At 40.7% G+C, this 17,926-nt stretch overlaps 1 protein-coding gene across 2 annotated transcripts in view; it reads right to left on the reverse strand.

Moving 5' to 3' along the window:
• Positions 1–17,926, reverse strand: part of CNTN6 (contactin 6) — a 218,048-nt gene that overhangs the window by 157,840 nt on the left and 42,282 nt on the right. For both annotated transcript variants that reach the window (XM_019536617.1, XM_019536616.1), the window contains exon 2: positions 15,085–15,219. In XM_019536617.1, coding sequence (XP_019392162.1) covers positions 15,085–15,139 — 55 coding nt within the window. In that variant the 5' untranslated portion in view covers positions 15,140–15,219. The remainder of the gene's footprint in view (positions 1–15,084; positions 15,220–17,926) is intronic.

Below are 17,926 nucleotides of genomic sequence, written 5' to 3' on the forward strand. Positions count from 1 at the left end.
TGTAGAGTCACTTCCTATGCTGAAGTATGGCAACTTACATATAGAATGTGTTTCTCTCTGAAAGGTTAGATATTTGTAGTGGCAATAAAATGATGTAAGCAGAGCTGTCCAAAGCAACATAATAACGCAAAAGGGGGAATAATTGCAAAGAACAGTGTTCATGCTATCATTTTATAGTGTGTTTATATTTTGCTAGCAAAATTTCCCAAATGGTAATAGTTTTGGATGTCTTGTAATTATTTATGTATTGATATGGAATACAGCATCCAAACGACCGAGTGAGCTATAAATATTCCTATAAACAATGGCACAGAGGGAAAAGGCTAGAGTAACAGTTTTAGATTTGATATCCATTGCAAGGCATTGTCTGTAGCCTGGTGCTGGTCTTTAGTGCAGCCATTACAATGATAAATGGGATATTCTTCCAGGATGTGTGTTATAGTTTGGATTTTGCCACACTCACACTTGGTGTCTTTAATAAAATTCCATTTGTGTTATAGGAGGTAGTTACATCTACTTTGTCCAGTGTGAACCCTGTTCAACCTTGTCCAGCTCCATCTTGGTAAAGCAAAGCTAGGAGGTTTACGTGTGGACTCCATAATAAGAAATTTATTAATGATGTCAATTGTCTTCTATTTCTGTCTTCCATTTTTCCTTGATGTTGAAGTCATTCAGCCCTTTTCCTATACTCCAAAATGGCCTTCTTGACCTAATGCTGCCCCCCCCCCGCAGGCAAGTGTTTTTGTAGACACTTGAAGTAGCCTATTTACACTGAAGAGCAGGAGGATGGATGAGAGACAGAACAGACAGTCAAGAGCAGAAGTGGATCTGGTATGGACATTCCTGTCCCAAACTGGGGCACAATACTGTCCCAATACTCCCCCTTTCCTCCCCATTCCCTCCTCCCCCTGCCGTGGGGGTGATGATGGCAACATTCCCATGGTCCCTCCTGTAAAGTGTATTATATTTTAACAGACAGACAAATGCCATCAACCAGGAGTCCAAATTTCTGTTTAGATCTACCAGACCCTCACAGTTAACTAAATGTCTTGAAATGAAATAAAACCACAAAGAACATAACTCTATATGCATTAACATTGCATTCAAAATACATCTACAGAACTATATCATGACATGTCAATGGCATGGAAAAATCCTCTCTTCAAAAGACAGGCTGCTGGTGGTAAAACTGGGGATCGGGGGGACATTTAAAATGGATCCCTTAGTACAAAAGAGCATTGAGACTCCTGGCGGAGGGTAATCTGTCCCCTGTCTTTTTCATGTTCTTTCCTTTCTTTCATTCTCTAGTTCAAGAGAGCCTGAATCTGTTGAGCATCCAGGCAGCTCTTATGCCCATCTGATTAAGCAGGCATTAGCAGGAGGCTGAGACAGCAGTGTGGGATTTCCAGCTGGTATGGTGAGTGGGAATTCAAAATATATTGGCCTGTTGACTGGCAGTTAGAAGAGACAAGGTTGTGTTGCTCTTCAGACTGTTTCGCTTGGAAATGCTGATAATAATAATGGTTCTCACTGGATGTCCTGAATACCCAGCATCCTGTTCATAATACATGTTTGAAGTTTTATCTGTTTTTTTATAGTAACTAAATGGAAAAATACTGACATCGATCTTTTTATATGGCTTATAGCAGGACTGTCCGACTGGCAGCCTATGAGGGGCTAACCCAGTGTTTCCCAACTTTTTCCAGTCCAAGGCACACTTGCATTAAATAAAAATTTCCATGGCACACCTGTTAAGGCATTCTCTATCCTCATATCTATTGTAGCTCATTGCTGTGGCACAATTCTGTGGCACACCTGTTCATTTCTGACGGCACACTTTTGTGTTGTGGCACACTGGTTGGGAAGCACTGGCTAACCTAGAGCTCCTGGTCTCTCACTTGGCCACCACTACTGGTATTGCTCTGGCTATAGTAGCAGCCAGCGGCTTAGAGCTTCCTCTTCTTTCCCCAGCATTTGCTGCCTGACCCAACACCAGAGGGCAAGGCGATGTGGCAGGGCTCAGCCCATGGTGCTGGAGAAATGGGCAGCCCAGAGTGCCCATGGGCAGTGCCACAGGGAAGCCCATGTGGACCTGCAAGTGAGGCAGGGCACTGCCCCATGAGGAAATGGGGGTGTCTGCCTCTGCATGCCTGGTTCAGCAGGGTGAGGAGGTACTCATCCACCTATACGATTGGAGTAACAGGGTGGGGAAGCACCTGCCTGTTGGTTGCGGGGTCCTTGCCCATGAACATTGGATGCAGCCCCTGCTGATGTGGCCTATGGGTCTTGTAGCCTCTGACTACTTTGAAGTTGGACAACCCTGGTTTATGAAACCAGCAATGTATGCATGTATTTGTGTGTGTATAAAAAGTCAGGTACCTTAAGCAGTTATGCAAGTTCATTATCCATTCACAAAGACTTCAAGAGAGACCCAATGCATTGATTCAAAAAATGCTTTATTATGCTGCTTTTTATAATCGGACAATATGCCTATAAAAAGAAGTGCATATAAACGGTGCTTTATATTTTCAGCGCACTATACAAACTGGTAGCATAGTATATAGAAGTTGCCAGATGCCATGTCAATAAAAGCAAATATTACCGCATTTTAGAAGTGTACACAAATAAAGCACCTGAGCAATCAATACTAGTTTACACTAATGACATCTTACAAACAAACACATTGTGAGGCCTCCCTTTTGGGAGCAGAAGTAAATCTGTCTCCATTAAAATAACAATACAAAATTCTGGGATGGAAAGACTACCCCCTGGGTAGGGAAAATACGGTTCATAGTGCACAACTGGAAGAACTAGTTATTTTTGTCTGGAGATGTGAAGATAGGCTTCTATTACACAAGCAGTTTTGCAGCCGAAGGGCTGTTGTGACCTCAAAGGCTGTGTAAATCCCAGTAATACATGTTCTACCTTGCTGTCACGATCCTCCATGCTCATTTATGCACTGGAAGGATTTATAATGCACAATGGACTTCACCAATTATATTGTATCCGTGAACTTCCAGTCCCAAACATCTTTGGCTATTGGAGCCTTTTACTCTTAATGAAGGTAGCTCACACCATGACAACACTCGCAAAACTCTCACTTGATTAAAAGAACTGACTTGTATAAATAGAAATGAATGACCTTCAAGTAATTATAGCCAGCTGAAAAGCAGAAGCATGATGTTTTGAGCTAAACAATACCAATCATAGGCACTTAATTAAGCAGCAGAAGTGCTTTAGTGGAGTAATATTCTAATACAGTTTCAATTGCCACAAATTACTAGTAACAATGACAGGATTACTGAGACTCGCAAACAATGAGATGCATATCAGTCAGGGAATAATATGTTGTCCTTTCCATAACCGGAGTGCAATTATTGTAGAACAATATAGAAATGTTAATATAAAGGCCAAGTAATACGGTATTAAGTTATTAAAATTCCCCATTGTCAACTAAACCTAATAGGATTTGTAAAACAACCAGAGTAATGTTCCCCCCCCAAAAGCAAAGGTATAGTAGTTATTTCATAAAGGCCACAATGTATCCCCCAGACAGAAAACTTAAAGGTAAGGAACAGGCAATCTAGTAGGCTATGAATGTTTCCTTGCAATGTTTCCTCTTTATTCTCCCCACGTGGAGCAAGAATGCATGGGGGCTGGATGTGGCCCTTTTTATATGTAAAGAGATCAGCAGGAAATACAGGTCTCAGGCCTTCCACACTGACGTGAAGTCCTCTCTATGCAGGAGGCACACTATCATTCGTTTCCGTCCTGAAGCTGTGGAATATACGCTTCAGTGGTTATCTTACTAACACCTAGTCACATCATTTATTATCAGTCTTTAACTATCAGGTTGTTTGTTTGTTTGTTTATGTAACGCCTTCGTCCCTAGAGTCATGCAATTATATGAAATTGTGTCCCCATTCTTTCTTCCAGAAAATATAATGTTTAACAGTTTATCAACTAGAGGAATAAGAATTAGTGAAACAAATCTCATGATTTTTAAGCCAATCACATGAGGTAAACCCAGTATTTTTTTTAATATTTGGGGTTGACAGATTGCCCACAGTTACATTACTGTGTGATACTGATTATTAGACCAAGCTATGGAGAACTGCTCTTGTATTATCTCCAGGAGGAGGTTGAGCTGAAACAACACTAAAAGAATGCTTGCACTTCCATGCTAACTTCAATGTCCAGATGCTGTATCTTCCTTTTTCTGGTCAAAATCGGGGCAAAACCTAAACATGAGAGACTGCTTTCACAGAATATATCACAGGTGTTATATTTTTCCATTGTGCATTCAATAGGCAGTTTTAGGAAGGATATCCAGATCGTGCAGATCTCAACAGGAACTCCAACTAGACCACAGGTCTTCCTACTACTCTAATCTCCACATTCTCTGTTATTCCAGCCACTGCACACGGTTTTCTCCCTCAACTCCAATTCACTATAACTGCTCTCAAAATGTGTGGGTCAGGGTCTGACTCTTGCAGGGCACGTCTACATGAGATGCTAATTGTGCAGTAGCCTAATAACACTGTGGATTAGTGCGTAACCACATAGACTGGGTTAATATGATACTGCACAATAGGGGTCTGCAAAGTGTACCATATTTCATTTGGATTTGACTCAAAACAGGGGAAGTGATTCAATTTGTTGATTCGGATTCAATTCATTGATTCAAATCAGTCCCTGGTTTTTGATTTGTCCAAATCCGAATCTGAAGATTAGATGCTGATTTGGAGGATCAGTGATTCCAATACAGACACAGCTTTAAGTGTTTTTTCTGTGTACCTTGAGGTACCAGTGCAGCTCATGAATGCTGTGATGCTGGGACAGATGGAGTATCCCGCAGGAGTGTGCGGTGGGGGCCTTCCACGTGCTAGGCGGCAAACCCAGAAGTAGACCAAAAGTACTTCTGGCCTGCTTCTGGGTTCTCTGGAGAGCATGCTGCGCGGCCCCCCATGCTCCTCTGGCCTGGAGATTGGCCCCAGGGGGACCCCAGGTACCCCCCAGGCCCAGGAGGCACCAGTCACCGAACCGGAAGGTGCAGAGGAGTGGAGCAGGGGGCCCTGCATGCTCCCCAGCAGACCCAGAAATGGACTGGAAGTGCTTCTGGTCCACTTCTGGGTCTGCTGCCAAGCACGCTGGGGAGTCCCCCGCGCTCCTGTCGGACACTCCATCCACCCCAGTATTGCAGCATTCACGAGCCACCTGCTACCTAGAGGTATATAGAAAAAACCATTGAAAGCTGTGACCGTTTGAATCTCCAAATCTCTCTGATTCGATTCAGAGGGTTCTGATTTGATTCGGAGAGATTAAAGGGTCCTCTTACATGATTCAGATTCAGAGATTCAGCCAATGAATCAGGCCAAATCTCTGCCAAGTCGAATCAGGGACCAAAGCCTTGCACAGCCTTACTGCACAGTATTATTAGGATACTGTGCAGTAGTATGACAGAAAAGGCATTCATTGGTGCTACTGTGCAGTAACTGTGGTTCTGTGCATTTATTTAGTACCTGGTTATATGAATATTACATTAAATGCATTCTAACCACTGCACATTAATAAATGTGTTTATGTGCCCACTGAGGACTGGCTGCATACCGACTAACAAGCAATGATTTTGTTGGGATCTAGAAACCAGCTATATAAACATGCCCTGCTTTCCTATGAGATTTTCTCCCTGGTCCGTGCATGATGCCTTGTGTCTACATTGCATTTTATTTTCCGGGGATTAGACTGTGAACTCTTGAAGGCTCTGTGCCGAGCACATTCTCAGTCAATAAATAATTACTTATCATAAAACCAAAAATAACAATAAAAGTATTTTAAAGATCCCTTTCTTGCCAAGAAATTGGGAAATAAAAGAAAATCCAGGTTTTGAGAGAGCACATAATGATTGAGGTAGTAAGCGTTTGCTAACAGCCCTCTTTGCAGAGATGTCCTGATGATACAAAAAATGAATTCCAAGAAATTTTCAATGTTAATTTCTGCTTTACAAGAAACATACACACACAAACACAGATCAATATTTGCTAAACAAAAAAGGAGTAGTAAATCAATAACTAAACGTATTTTATTTTTAAGCATCTGTAAACAATGGAGAATTTGTTTTGTTTTTAAGGGGAAAAACCTATACTGAAAAAAACTAAATGTGGACACATTAGGTTTGCAAAGAATAATTGGCCCAGATGCTTGGCTACTCTCAGTGATCATTGCCGCTTTTTTGTCTTGACAGTATAGAGCAGATGATGATTTGGTCCACAGTTTCCATTGCTACTTAAGGTGGGCTAACGAGGTTTAGCATTGCAAGAAACAACTTCTGACAGTGCACGTTAAGTTTTTTTTTTTCCCCCCTAGCTGTTTGTCATCGCAAAATAAGCAGAATTCTTCTCATGTTCTCAGTTTACATGGTAAGATTATGGCTTCAGTAAATCTGTCTTCAGTAGAGCTATAAAAGTGTCCAAAAGAGAAGAAACCATTTTCAAGCATATGGCTGTGCTACATGCTATAGACAAGATACAGTATTTATAAAATTGTATTTGGCTGGAACCAAAAAAAGTAATTCTCCAAGTCTTTCCAACTTCAGAGTGAGAAGTAGAAGGAGGGTTTTAAATGTTAAAGTTGTCTTGCATGCCATCTAGTAGATGCTCTGAGCCAGTTTGCAGAACCTGAAGATGAGCACAACCCCACAGGGAACAGAAGAGATGCTTTTTTCTCACAAAATAATTGTCAAAAATGACACATTTTGCAGGACCACAATAACTTTCATGGGGAGTCATTTCCCAGGCTTGTGGTGGAATTTCTCCTCTTCCACAGTGGCCTGATGGTCAAGATGCACCTTTGGGATGTGGAACGCTCAGGCATAAATCCCTTCTCCAATAAATTATTTAATTCTTAATACACAAAGGAATAGTCCAAAAAAGGAATGAAAAGCATAAACCCAGAAATATCCAATAGACTGGGTTAAGGTTGAGCTTTAATCAGTTTGGGCCACTACATTTTAAAAAGGATTTAGAGAAACTCAAGGTGGCCCGGACGCAAGCAATAAAATGATAAAAGATAATGTAATTCAAACCACATAAGGAAAAGTGGGCGGAAACAAGTATGCTTAGTGTGGAGAAAGGGAGATTAAGAAGGGACGTTACTTCAGTTCTCATGTATTTGAAAGACTTCCATTACGAAGAAACATTGTTCTCCTTGCCCCAGAAGGCAGGGCATGGGCCAGTGGATGGTAGTAAGGTAGATTTAAGTCAGATCTCAGGAGAAATTTATAAACGGTGAAACCATGGAACAACATGCCTAGGAAAGTTGTGGCATCTCCTTCACCGGATATTTTCAAGAAGATGCTGAATTGGTGCCTCTTTGGGCTGGTTCAGGCATCAGAACAGAAGACCCCTGAGGTCCCTTCCAACCTTATGAATTTATGAACCTGTGTGAGGGACCGGTAGAGCAGGAAACGTCTATTTACCCTAACCATCAAACTGCTGGCTGTTCCTGAGACGCTGTATCTTTCCTTGGACCTCGTTAGGGCCTTGTCACACCTTACGCTGAGCCGCACAAATGTTGATCGGTGTTAGTGATGGCTTGGAGTTTGGAGCAGTCTCACCCTTAGTCTAGAAACCCTTTCTGACTGTCACCCACTGCACAGCTGTGAATTGCCACTAGAGGCCCGGTGAACAGAGGAAAGACTAGGATCTGTATCTGTGAGTTCCCACTATAGGGCTGGTGAGCCAGGACAGGCTTTTAGCTCTGCTCTATGGGTGGAGGTGTGAGAGATCCCGGGACATAGGAGGACTTCAAGCTGGGTGACCCATCTGTGCGGTGTGGTTGCACCTTTATGGAATAGGAGCTCGGAGTACAGATCAGAGGTAATTCTGTCCTGGATTGGTGTAACTTTGAGCCACATAATGACTGCTTAAAACCACTTTAAGGTGTTAAATGTTCACATAATCCAAGGATTAAGAGCTCCAGGTGCCACCCAAAATTACCATGTAACAAGGCTGTTGCATATTAATTTTTACAAGGGACCTAAAGATCTTAGTCCCTGGCTTGTCAACACACTAATACCTGAAACTAGTTTTAAACACACTTCATGTGGCTTAAAGTTATGCCACTCCAGAGTAGGTTTATCACTGATCCATGTTACGCAGCTCTTGTTCCATTGTTATGTGGCTGCTCCTCACAGGTGAGTCACCCAAGCTGCAATACTCCGGTATCCCAGGATGCAGGATTTCCTCCTTTACCCTCCTGTTTTGTGTGGACAAACTTTCTACCCCCTCAACTCTACTGCTGGGGGGTTGTCACCTAGCCAACTCCTCCTCCTGTCTATGGGGTTATGACTTTTCCACCCTCAGGAGTTCAACTGTGTCCAAAAAGCCTAATGAGTATATGCCAGCTAGCCATGTCACAGGGCACAAACATGTCCAGGTCTGGGGTATATGGTGGAGGGTGAGAATAAAGGGCTGGATCATCTTAAATTCCCCATCCTTGGAATTCTCCATCACAATTTCCTACCACCTTTACTTGTAGGAAATGAGGAAATGTTTGGAAAGCATTGGGATGAGTCTAATTTTAGCTAACCTAGCTATGCTTAGATTTTCATGATATCAACTCAGATTTGTTTTAATTTATTTTTTCCAGTTTGGGAAATAGAAGATGTCTTAAAATATTTTAAACAGTTAATCATCTATGAGTTTCTGTTCCTTGGCATAGATAATGCAGTGCAATTGCATTTTGTTTGAACCTGCCTCATACAAAAATGAAAGCATTAAATTACCCTTAAAGTTTAAAAAGGGTATTTGCTACAGGTTAAGAAACCCTTTCTAGGGAGAAATAGTGTGATTTGATATAAAACAAAAGATATGTAAAATTCACTCTATAGAAAATATTTCTCCACATGTAGAGTAAATTATTAGAGAGATCATGAAGTAATATTCAGGTAAGTCGCTTAAAAGTCAGGTTGGATTTTCAGGCTATAGAATTTGATTATATCCTAGCCTCACATAGCAAGCCTACAGCTGAACAGAAACCTCCAGTAATGACTTCCATGAATTCTAGTATGCTTCACTTAACTTTAAAGACTGCAAATAAAATCTTTCTGACAGATAAATCAATGCAGCCTAAAATTTAAAAATGAATGGACCCTCAAAGAAGCATCTACGCGCTAACCTCTTTTTCACCATATGTTTGTGCACTAAAGGGAGTGCACAGTAGGTGGGAGAGCTTTCTTGGAAATGAACTGTAAGCAGAGATTGATCATAAAGTTGACTGTAACTTTGCTACACAATTTTAAATGAACTGTCCTTTGCATGTTCAGCTTGCTGTGCTTTGGTGTCTTTGTGGAAGTGCAGACACTCCATGTCATTGTTTTATCAATCTGTTTCCCATGTTTTTGTGGGGAAGGAGGTAGAGGGTTGTGTTTTACATGCATAATCTTCGACCTGTGATGAGCGCTTTCAAAAACCCAACCCACCAGATCTTCAAACTTCAGGGTTTAGTTTCCTGATTGAAATGAGTGGTAAAACATCCATAGACTTCATTGAAGCATTAAACGATGAGTAATTTTGAAAATCCCACTCATAAAGAATCAGTTTCAAAAGAGACTCACTGAGTGGCATTACTGTTGGTCTACTCACCTTTATATGGCCTTTGTTACCACAAAATGTAATTGCTATGTATGTCCTCTCGTCCTAACCGTTGTGGGACTGGTGGGTCCGAACTAACTCCCAAGTTTATTGAAAGACTTCCTTTAACTTTAGTAAGAAGTTGACCTCAATCTTAACTTTCACCCAGATCCCCTGAGTCTGTTCACTTCATCCCAAGAGCATCCTTGTTATATACTACATTCAGGGCTGGATTATGACAGGGTGGGGCCCTAGGGTAGAGGTTCCCAATGCTGCGGCCTGGCAAACTGCAGACCAGAAGCAGCCGTGGCCCAGCAAAGTGCAGACCACAGGCTGGCTGCTGGGCAGGCTCCTAGCTCCCGAAGGAACTGTCTGCAGCTCCCCAAGGCCCCCAGGACCCTAGGTAAGGCTGCTGGGGCCAGCACACCCTGCCCATGGTAACTGGCCTCACACCAGAGGGTGCATGCCATAGGCGTTTCACAGGGACAAGTAGTAGTGGCACAAGGTATGCAGCTGCTTACAAACATCCATGCTCATGTGAACACAGCCACAGGGCATGTCCATGCATTTGCTACGCCCCAAATACCAGTGGCATAAGTATGTGTTGCTGCTTTTTGCTTCTGTCCACACCCTTGTGTGTGGGGTTCACTGTGGGGCAAAATGTCCCACTTCAGGGGAACTGTTGCTTCCCCACTTCTTTGCGTGTTCTAGCATGGCAGGACCTGGGAGAAGTGGAGATGCTTTGGCCAGCCTCCAGTTTCTCTGTTGCATGCTCCTGGAGTGTACACTGCACTGCTTTTTTTTTTGTTATTTATTTATTTATTTTGCAGCTTTTTTTTTTTTTTGATACCAGGAGTTCCCAGTATCAAATTTTGGTGAATGATTGGACGTGCATGCTCAGACACTCCCTCAGAGTAGTTGTGCACTGTGGTTCCGATGGAAAAAGACAGGTAAAGTGAAATAGCATTAAAATTAGGACTGTGGGACACATTCCATATGAATGCCACTAAACAGTCAGTGAAAGTAAACTTGCCCTGTATGGATCTTTCTCTGTGTGTTGAAGACTAGTTTTGCTGCTTCTTAAAAACCCAACTGTCTGAATCGCCCTTGGGGAAAACCCATTAACATCAGACCAGAGTACCTGTGCCAATGGTCACCCATCCATTCCTAGACACGAGCACAGTGCTTCCTTCAGTACCTTGGGAAAGCTCAAACCTTGATGTAGTTGTTTTCAAGGTGCTTGGGGTTCTCGCCATCTCTGGTGGGGTCAGGTGACTCCTCTGTAAAGTCTACATCAACTTCAGGTTGTCTCTTTGCAAATACAGTCTTCCTCAAATGTGAGGAAAAGAGCTGAATTTTAGGCTGCATCAGAAGTGGAGAGAAAATTCTCATTTAAATGATCTTCCCAGCTCTCCCAGAAAAGGATGTCTTATAGTTCATAGTTGGTAGGGTCGGAAGGGACCTGATCATCAAGTCAGACCCTCTGCCATAGGCAGAAAAGAGTGCTGGGGTTAAAGGACCCCAGCTAGATCATTATCTTGCCTCCGTCTGAAGACCCCCAGGGGAGGAGCGAGCACTATTTCCCCTGGAAGTTGGTTCCAGATCCTAGCCATGCTATCTATAAAGTAGTGTCTCTCTGATATCTAGCCTGAATCTACTCTCGGTCAATTTATGGCCATTATTCCTCATTACTCCCAGTAGTGCTCGGGGGGGAACAGGGAATCTCCCAGGGCCTGCTGGTCACCCTTGGCCAGTTTGTAGACAGGCACCAGATCCCCTCTCAGCCTTCTCTTGTGGAGGCCGAATAGGTTCAGGTCCTGTAGCCTCCACTCATAGGGCCTGCCCTGCTGCCCCCTCATCTCATCAGTAGCCAATCCTTTTTGGATGTCATTTTCAGAAAAGCAACTCTCAAGGCCAGCATTTCCCAAAGTCCTGAGAACTTCCATTTCCTCTGTGAGAAACCTGATTTTTATCATTTTCTGGCTCATCAGCAAACCTCCAAATGTCTCCTCATATTCAGAGGTGCCTTAGCATTTCCAGGCTAGACTAGTTCATCCCCACCCATTATGGCTAGAAATAGCAAAGATGTCACTTGTCTTAAAATATATGGTCTGCTGTTCCATTCCTTAAGGTGCTGTTATGCTAACAATAAATCTACAAGAGACTGTAGGCAGTGTGTGGGATGTGATGTACTCAATATTCATCATGTGGTGACCCCAAGGAGTATCAGGACATTTTACTGCAGGAAATTTCTCTCTCCACTTTAACAGCTTGAAAATGATGGGCCAAAATACATCCCACGAGGATGCAGCTACATCTTTTATTGAATTTTCTCCAATAAGCCAGAACACATTTTAAAATATTATTTCATTCTCACTCCCAAAAGTCAGGGTTGGCAAACTTTGACCTTTAATGTATATACTGTGGATGTTAATTTATATTTTTTGTGCTGGTGGATGGAAGCAAGAGAGGGTAACTTAGGTCTCAATGAAAGAAGACTGTGGTTTAACTTCCATGCATCATGGGATAAAGGGATGTACATCAGCAGTACTAGACTCCTAGTAAAGCCCTACCCACCTTTTACTTTGGCACTTTGCCCCTATGGTCATACCCTTATCTATAAGACCTTCTTATGTCTCTTGTGGCTGGAAATTTTCCTACACTGTGAATACAGAATAAAGCCTAGAAACAGAAACACAATGTCCATTTTTCTATTACAATAAGCTTTTTAAGATTCTGTCTAAATTCTTAATCTAGAAATTGAATGTGCATTCTTAATGCATTAATATCAAGAGACATTTGGATTTCAACAACCCTGGCAAGAAACAGCTGCCATGCATCGTTAAAACAAATATATAGAATTTAAAATAATGATCTCTGAGTTTATCTTCATCATCCTTTTTGCCTGTGGGGCTGCTTTTAGATCAGAGTATCTCATTTAAATAGCAATGGGCTCTAAAAAAAATTCTAATCTGTTCCATCACTCTGCCACTGCACATTCATACATTTATTTTATTTTATTCTATTCTATTCCTTTTGGCAATAGCAAATGTCTTGTTGAACCACAAAAAAAGTCCTCTTCAGGAGAAACTAAAGTGAACACTTATTTTGCTGTGTCAGATGTGTGATTCTTAGGAAAATATAGAAAGGGAATTTTTAATTTTCAGATATTTGGATTAAAATTTTATTCGCAAAAATGCCCAACTCTCATGTAATTCTTCAGACCTTTGCAAGGTAAGTATCAGTATCCCCATTTTATAAGGGAAACTGAGATACCGAGTGACTCACCCAGCAGTCCAGTGCCCTTACTGTCCTTGCTAATGGATATATTAATTTTGGTGTTCCACTCCTTTGCTTCAGTTGTGTACCAATGTGACTCCAATACCTTCCTTCACAAGTCCTGATCATGGCCATGAAGATTTCAGACCAGAACTTCACTTGGTGAAACTTGTTAGAATTCCACTCAAATCAATGGTGCTGTGCTGAATTTTATCAGCTGAGAATCTGGCCATTCAAATATTCGTCCATACTGGCCTACTCTTGTTCTAATAGCTGGAAATTCTTGCCAGACATTTAAACGACAGTAGAAGCAGGCCAAATGTGCTGCAATATCTATGTATGGGTGAATCTGATGTCTTTTATTAGACTAGCTTAAATAAAAGATATCAGATTCACCCAAAGAACCTTGTCTGCCCATGTCCTTAGACCACCATGGCTATACCCTACACCCTTGTATTATCTATCGGATTTAGTCTTACATAGATTACACAGAACTGTCTTGTGCCTGTGATCACCTGGCAGTCATTTTCATTTTCAACTGTTTTTAAGTCTTTCATCCATCTTTTTAAAGTCTTCAGAAAAATGAGTATGGCAGCATAATACTACACTCTGTGGACCCTTTAACACTCAATATTGTTCAAAATACTGTGTTTCCCTTTAAAGGGTGATGTTGTTATTACAAGAAAAATGTAGACGACAATTCATTTGACTCATTGAGGAATAGTGATAACTTTGTGGAAATACTGATAAAAGCAAGGAAAGGAATATTTGGAATTTAAATAATTCAAGCAGAACAAGAACCATCCTACACTAGTGAGGCTTAACTGCTATAGATTTGGAACTGGGTGACCACTGATTTAGTGATGCCTCTGAAAGTCTCCAGTGGTGGGAGCAATAGTTGTAAGGGGAACAAAGCCCCCCCCCCCCAATCTCATAGGCACTGTTTCTAAATATCAGCACAGTTAAAGACTAGTAAGGAAGATCTACACATCTGGTGTGAGCTGAACTTGAGAGAGGAGCTCATAGCACTATTTTTTCTGCCTAATTTGTTCCTTGACAGAAAATGGAACTACTAGAATTGAGCTTGAATGTGCTCAAGTGGAAGAGGAAGACTCAGGACTCAGTCTCTATTGAGGGTTATTTTTGAAGAGAAAAAGAGAGGGCTGGCTAATGGCTAATGGATCGGTGAGTACTCAAGCTGTGCAACAAACAGAAAACTTAAAGAAGAGATAAACAACAGCTTGCAATTATTTTTAATGTGCTATATTTGCACCAAACTGAGGGACTCCTTCCAGTTAAAATGAAATGCTTAACATGTAGCCATTTTTTTTTGAAGCAGGCAGTGATCTGGTTTAATGGACAGAAGTATTACTGAAATTCTAAAATGTTAGATTTTTACATAAAGTCTATTAGCTAAAATTTAATTTGGATTAATTTTTATTTTACTTTAAAATGCTTGCTCATGTTTCAGGCTGTGCCATCTTCTGTACATTCTTATTTTCAACTACTGCTGCCGAGTCATGCATTATATAATTAATTTAAGCATCATTTGAGATTCCTCTAATATAATTTCATTGTAAGTATATGACTAACAGGCCAATTTTTTAAAGTTCAATACCGTAATTATAGACAAAAGTCAGGCAAAGGTTGCCTTTAAGTCCCAAGCCTGTGCCTTTCAAAGTCGATGGAAATTTTGGAGATGACTTTAGTGAGAAAAGGATCACAGCCTTAACCAGACCCTCCAAACAAAGAGCTGCAAAGAAGATGCAAATTGTTTGGTTAATGGACCTTAAAGATCAGAAGTGGGCATGACCATTTGCACACTTACAGATGCACACTGAATGAAAATCTGAGTGAATAGACAATCTTCTGCAAATTGTAAAATTGTCACACATTTCCCATGATATGTAATTTTTCTGTATTTTCTTTTTAAATCCTATGGTTTCAAATGTATGATACAAGCTAACCTCCAAGTTACTCTTGTGATTTTGCAGTTCATAGGGAGCAGTGTGTATTGCTACTTAACAGGAAAGCATTTCCTAATGAAAAGCTGGTTAGTCACTTGTTCATGCAAATAGAACCATTAATTTTCATAATTACTTCTCTTTTTTAAAAAAGAATTATGCTACTGATATATTTATCAATCACAAACTGTACTAATGGAACATTTTACCTGTGTTGCAGCTCATGAATGGCAGCAGAATTACTAGTTTCCATAGCAACATCATCTCCGTTTTCCAAGGTCAAAAATTCCTCCCATCCAATCAGCAGAGAATAAAATGTATCTTCCAGTCACTACTTATATGTTCTGTAAAAAAAAACAGTAAGACATATTGGGTCATAAAAAAAAAAAAAAAAGGTAAATCACGTGCAAGACTAATATTTCCCATATGGTACAGCCCCTTTTTGTTCCACCGTTGGAGAGTCTGGCTCTAAAAATGGAATGACTGGCCCGAGGGGAGCCTCTCCAGTCTAAGGATGGTCCTCAGCTGGCATAGAAATTGGAGAAGCTGTAATACCAATCCACCCCTAGACATAACAAGAAGAGACCAGAAGGCAAGAGGCATAATCAGGATGTGACATGGTGAAACAGGGTGTTGGCCTATACAGGCCTAAGTGAAGCGGTACTCAGCCACAGAGCATGACCATCATGCTTAAGTTTATGCATTTCCTTTCATCTACAGTAGGTCTTGCGACTCGTACTTACATAAAGTTTCTACTTCTTGGGTTGAGTTTGTGATCTGCTGTGCCTACCCAGTCCCACTTGGCCTCTTGCCAAACCAGTGCTATTCCCTGTTCTCTAGTTGCACATTTGATTTTTTTCCTTCTTGAGGAATAGACCTCACACTTGTCTTTGCCGAGTTTCATTTTGTTGCTTGTAGCCCAGTTTTGAATTTTAATCCTATTTACAACCCCTCCCAGTTTTCTTTTGTCTGAAACAGCCCTTTTCCCCTGTATCCAAGTCATCAATAAATATGTTAAAACAACCATAGGACCCAGAACAGACGCTATGGAAATCCACTTGAGACATCCTGCCAGTTTGATGTCAATCCATTCATAGTTACTCTTTGCTTAAAGTTACTTAAAAACCACGATTAAGCTAATTATTTTGGCAAATGTTATACTGGCAACTCAATCAAGTTTTTAAGAGAGACCTGAGTGTATCTTCTTGGTTTTTCCCCAGGTTTTATGAGTATAAGGGAAATTGCAAATATAAAAGAAATAACTTTGGGTAAAAATGAAGGGTTTTATATATAGTCCCCCAAAAGGCCCAACCCTCAATCTGGGTCATACTCAAAGGCTCAACTCTCAGTTTTTAAATGGATTACTTAAGAAGCTTTTGAAGTCAGTGTATGAACATCTCACAAACACAAAGAACAAGTTTAGAGTTTCTTCTACCCTTGAAAAGAACCCTCCACCAGGTTGTAGGACCCGGGATCATTCAAGGCAGCAGATCTACCTTTTATGTGATCCGTTGTTGAATCAAGGGGAACAACTGGGAACTATACCAATAGCAGAATCATAACTCTCACAATTAAGGTAAAAGCAATATCATATACTATCTAAAAAATCAATTTTTTGTGAAGGGTTATTCTTCAGAAATGAAACATGTTCCCCCCAGGGTTTACGTAACAATTTGCTCTAATTTCCTCTGACATATCAGCCAATGTATGATGAATTAAATCAAGAAAAAAAATATCAGTTTGGCCTTTACTCCCAAAGGGCAAACTCATAATTTACTGTTGGAATCAGCTCATAAAAAAGCTGAAACCAGAAAGCAGTTGATAAAGTGGGACTATCAAATTATAAACCCATTCTAGATCTTTTACGTGCTGAAAATTGTCCACTGACAAATTAGGTTTATAGTTCATACTCAGGGTCTAATTTTCCTCTCACTCACCCCATTTTAGCCCAGCATATTTCAGGAAAGCTTCTCTTGATTTATAACTATGCAAGCAAGAGATAAGGATTTTGATACTGGGTGTTCAGTACTTTGAAAAATAAGCCCTCTTCATCTGGAGTCTACACATGCACTTGAGAGTCTAATGTTAATGCATTTTTAAAAGCTTGACCTAAAGGGATTGCAGATAAACTCAGTAAAGAAAGTGCCTGAGTTTCCATTGCTTATGGTATTATATATCATTTGCATCTGTGCAGAGCGAGCACAAAAATGTTGCCAAATCAGTGTTTGTCCTCAGCATTTTTCACCTATCTTCCACCCAATTTCACCTAACATTTAGGCCCAACACTAATTTTCTTTTTCTAAACAGTTCTTAGGATCTGAAAAGAGGGGATTAACATGGATTTAAGAGGATAAAAGTCATTTATCTTGAGGCCTTCTCTATAAATTCTAGGGTAGATTTCATATAATGAAGTTTAGGCTCTATTTTGTGCGTGGAGGTGCAATGTCTATGTGTTTGTATATGTTCGCGTGCAGCCGAGGGAGGGCAATGGATCTATAATCTGTGTCAGGGTTTGGTAGCATGGCAGTCCCCAGTGGAGTGAAAGTTTGCGGGTAAATAATTTAATATATTTGTGACTTGACTGAAAAATATTCATGCTGAATTTGGTGAACATAAAAACAGAGAAATCTAAAGGTTGGTGAGCCATTTTCAAATTAAAATGTTTTGAAGCTAGGTTTTAGGATGAAATTCAACCCCCGTTAAAGAAGAAATTTTATAAATGTCAAAAATGAAAGAATGTGCTCCTCCTCCCTCGAGTAATTCTGAATCAGCAAACTGAAAAATCAATTAGGGCCTTGTTACATGTTACATGGTGAGCCACACGCAGATGTTGATCAGCTTAGTGCTAGCTTGCAACCACACCTGCAGTTTGAGAAGCACATCTGTGGGGAGTAACCACAACATAAGGGAACAGGAGCTGGATTCCTAGTTTTCTCAGATTTAAGAAAATCTCTAATTTAAGAAAACCCCCAATTTTCAGTTAAAAAAGAAAGGAAAAAAAAGGCACCTCAAATCCACATTTTTCCATGATATAGATGAAACACCACTATA

This window comes from Crocodylus porosus, unplaced genomic scaffold (genome assembly GCF_001723895.1).
Source record: "Crocodylus porosus isolate Cpor-Errol unplaced genomic scaffold, CroPor_comp1, whole genome shotgun sequence".
NCBI lineage: Eukaryota > Metazoa > Chordata > Crocodylia > Crocodylidae > Crocodylus > Crocodylus porosus.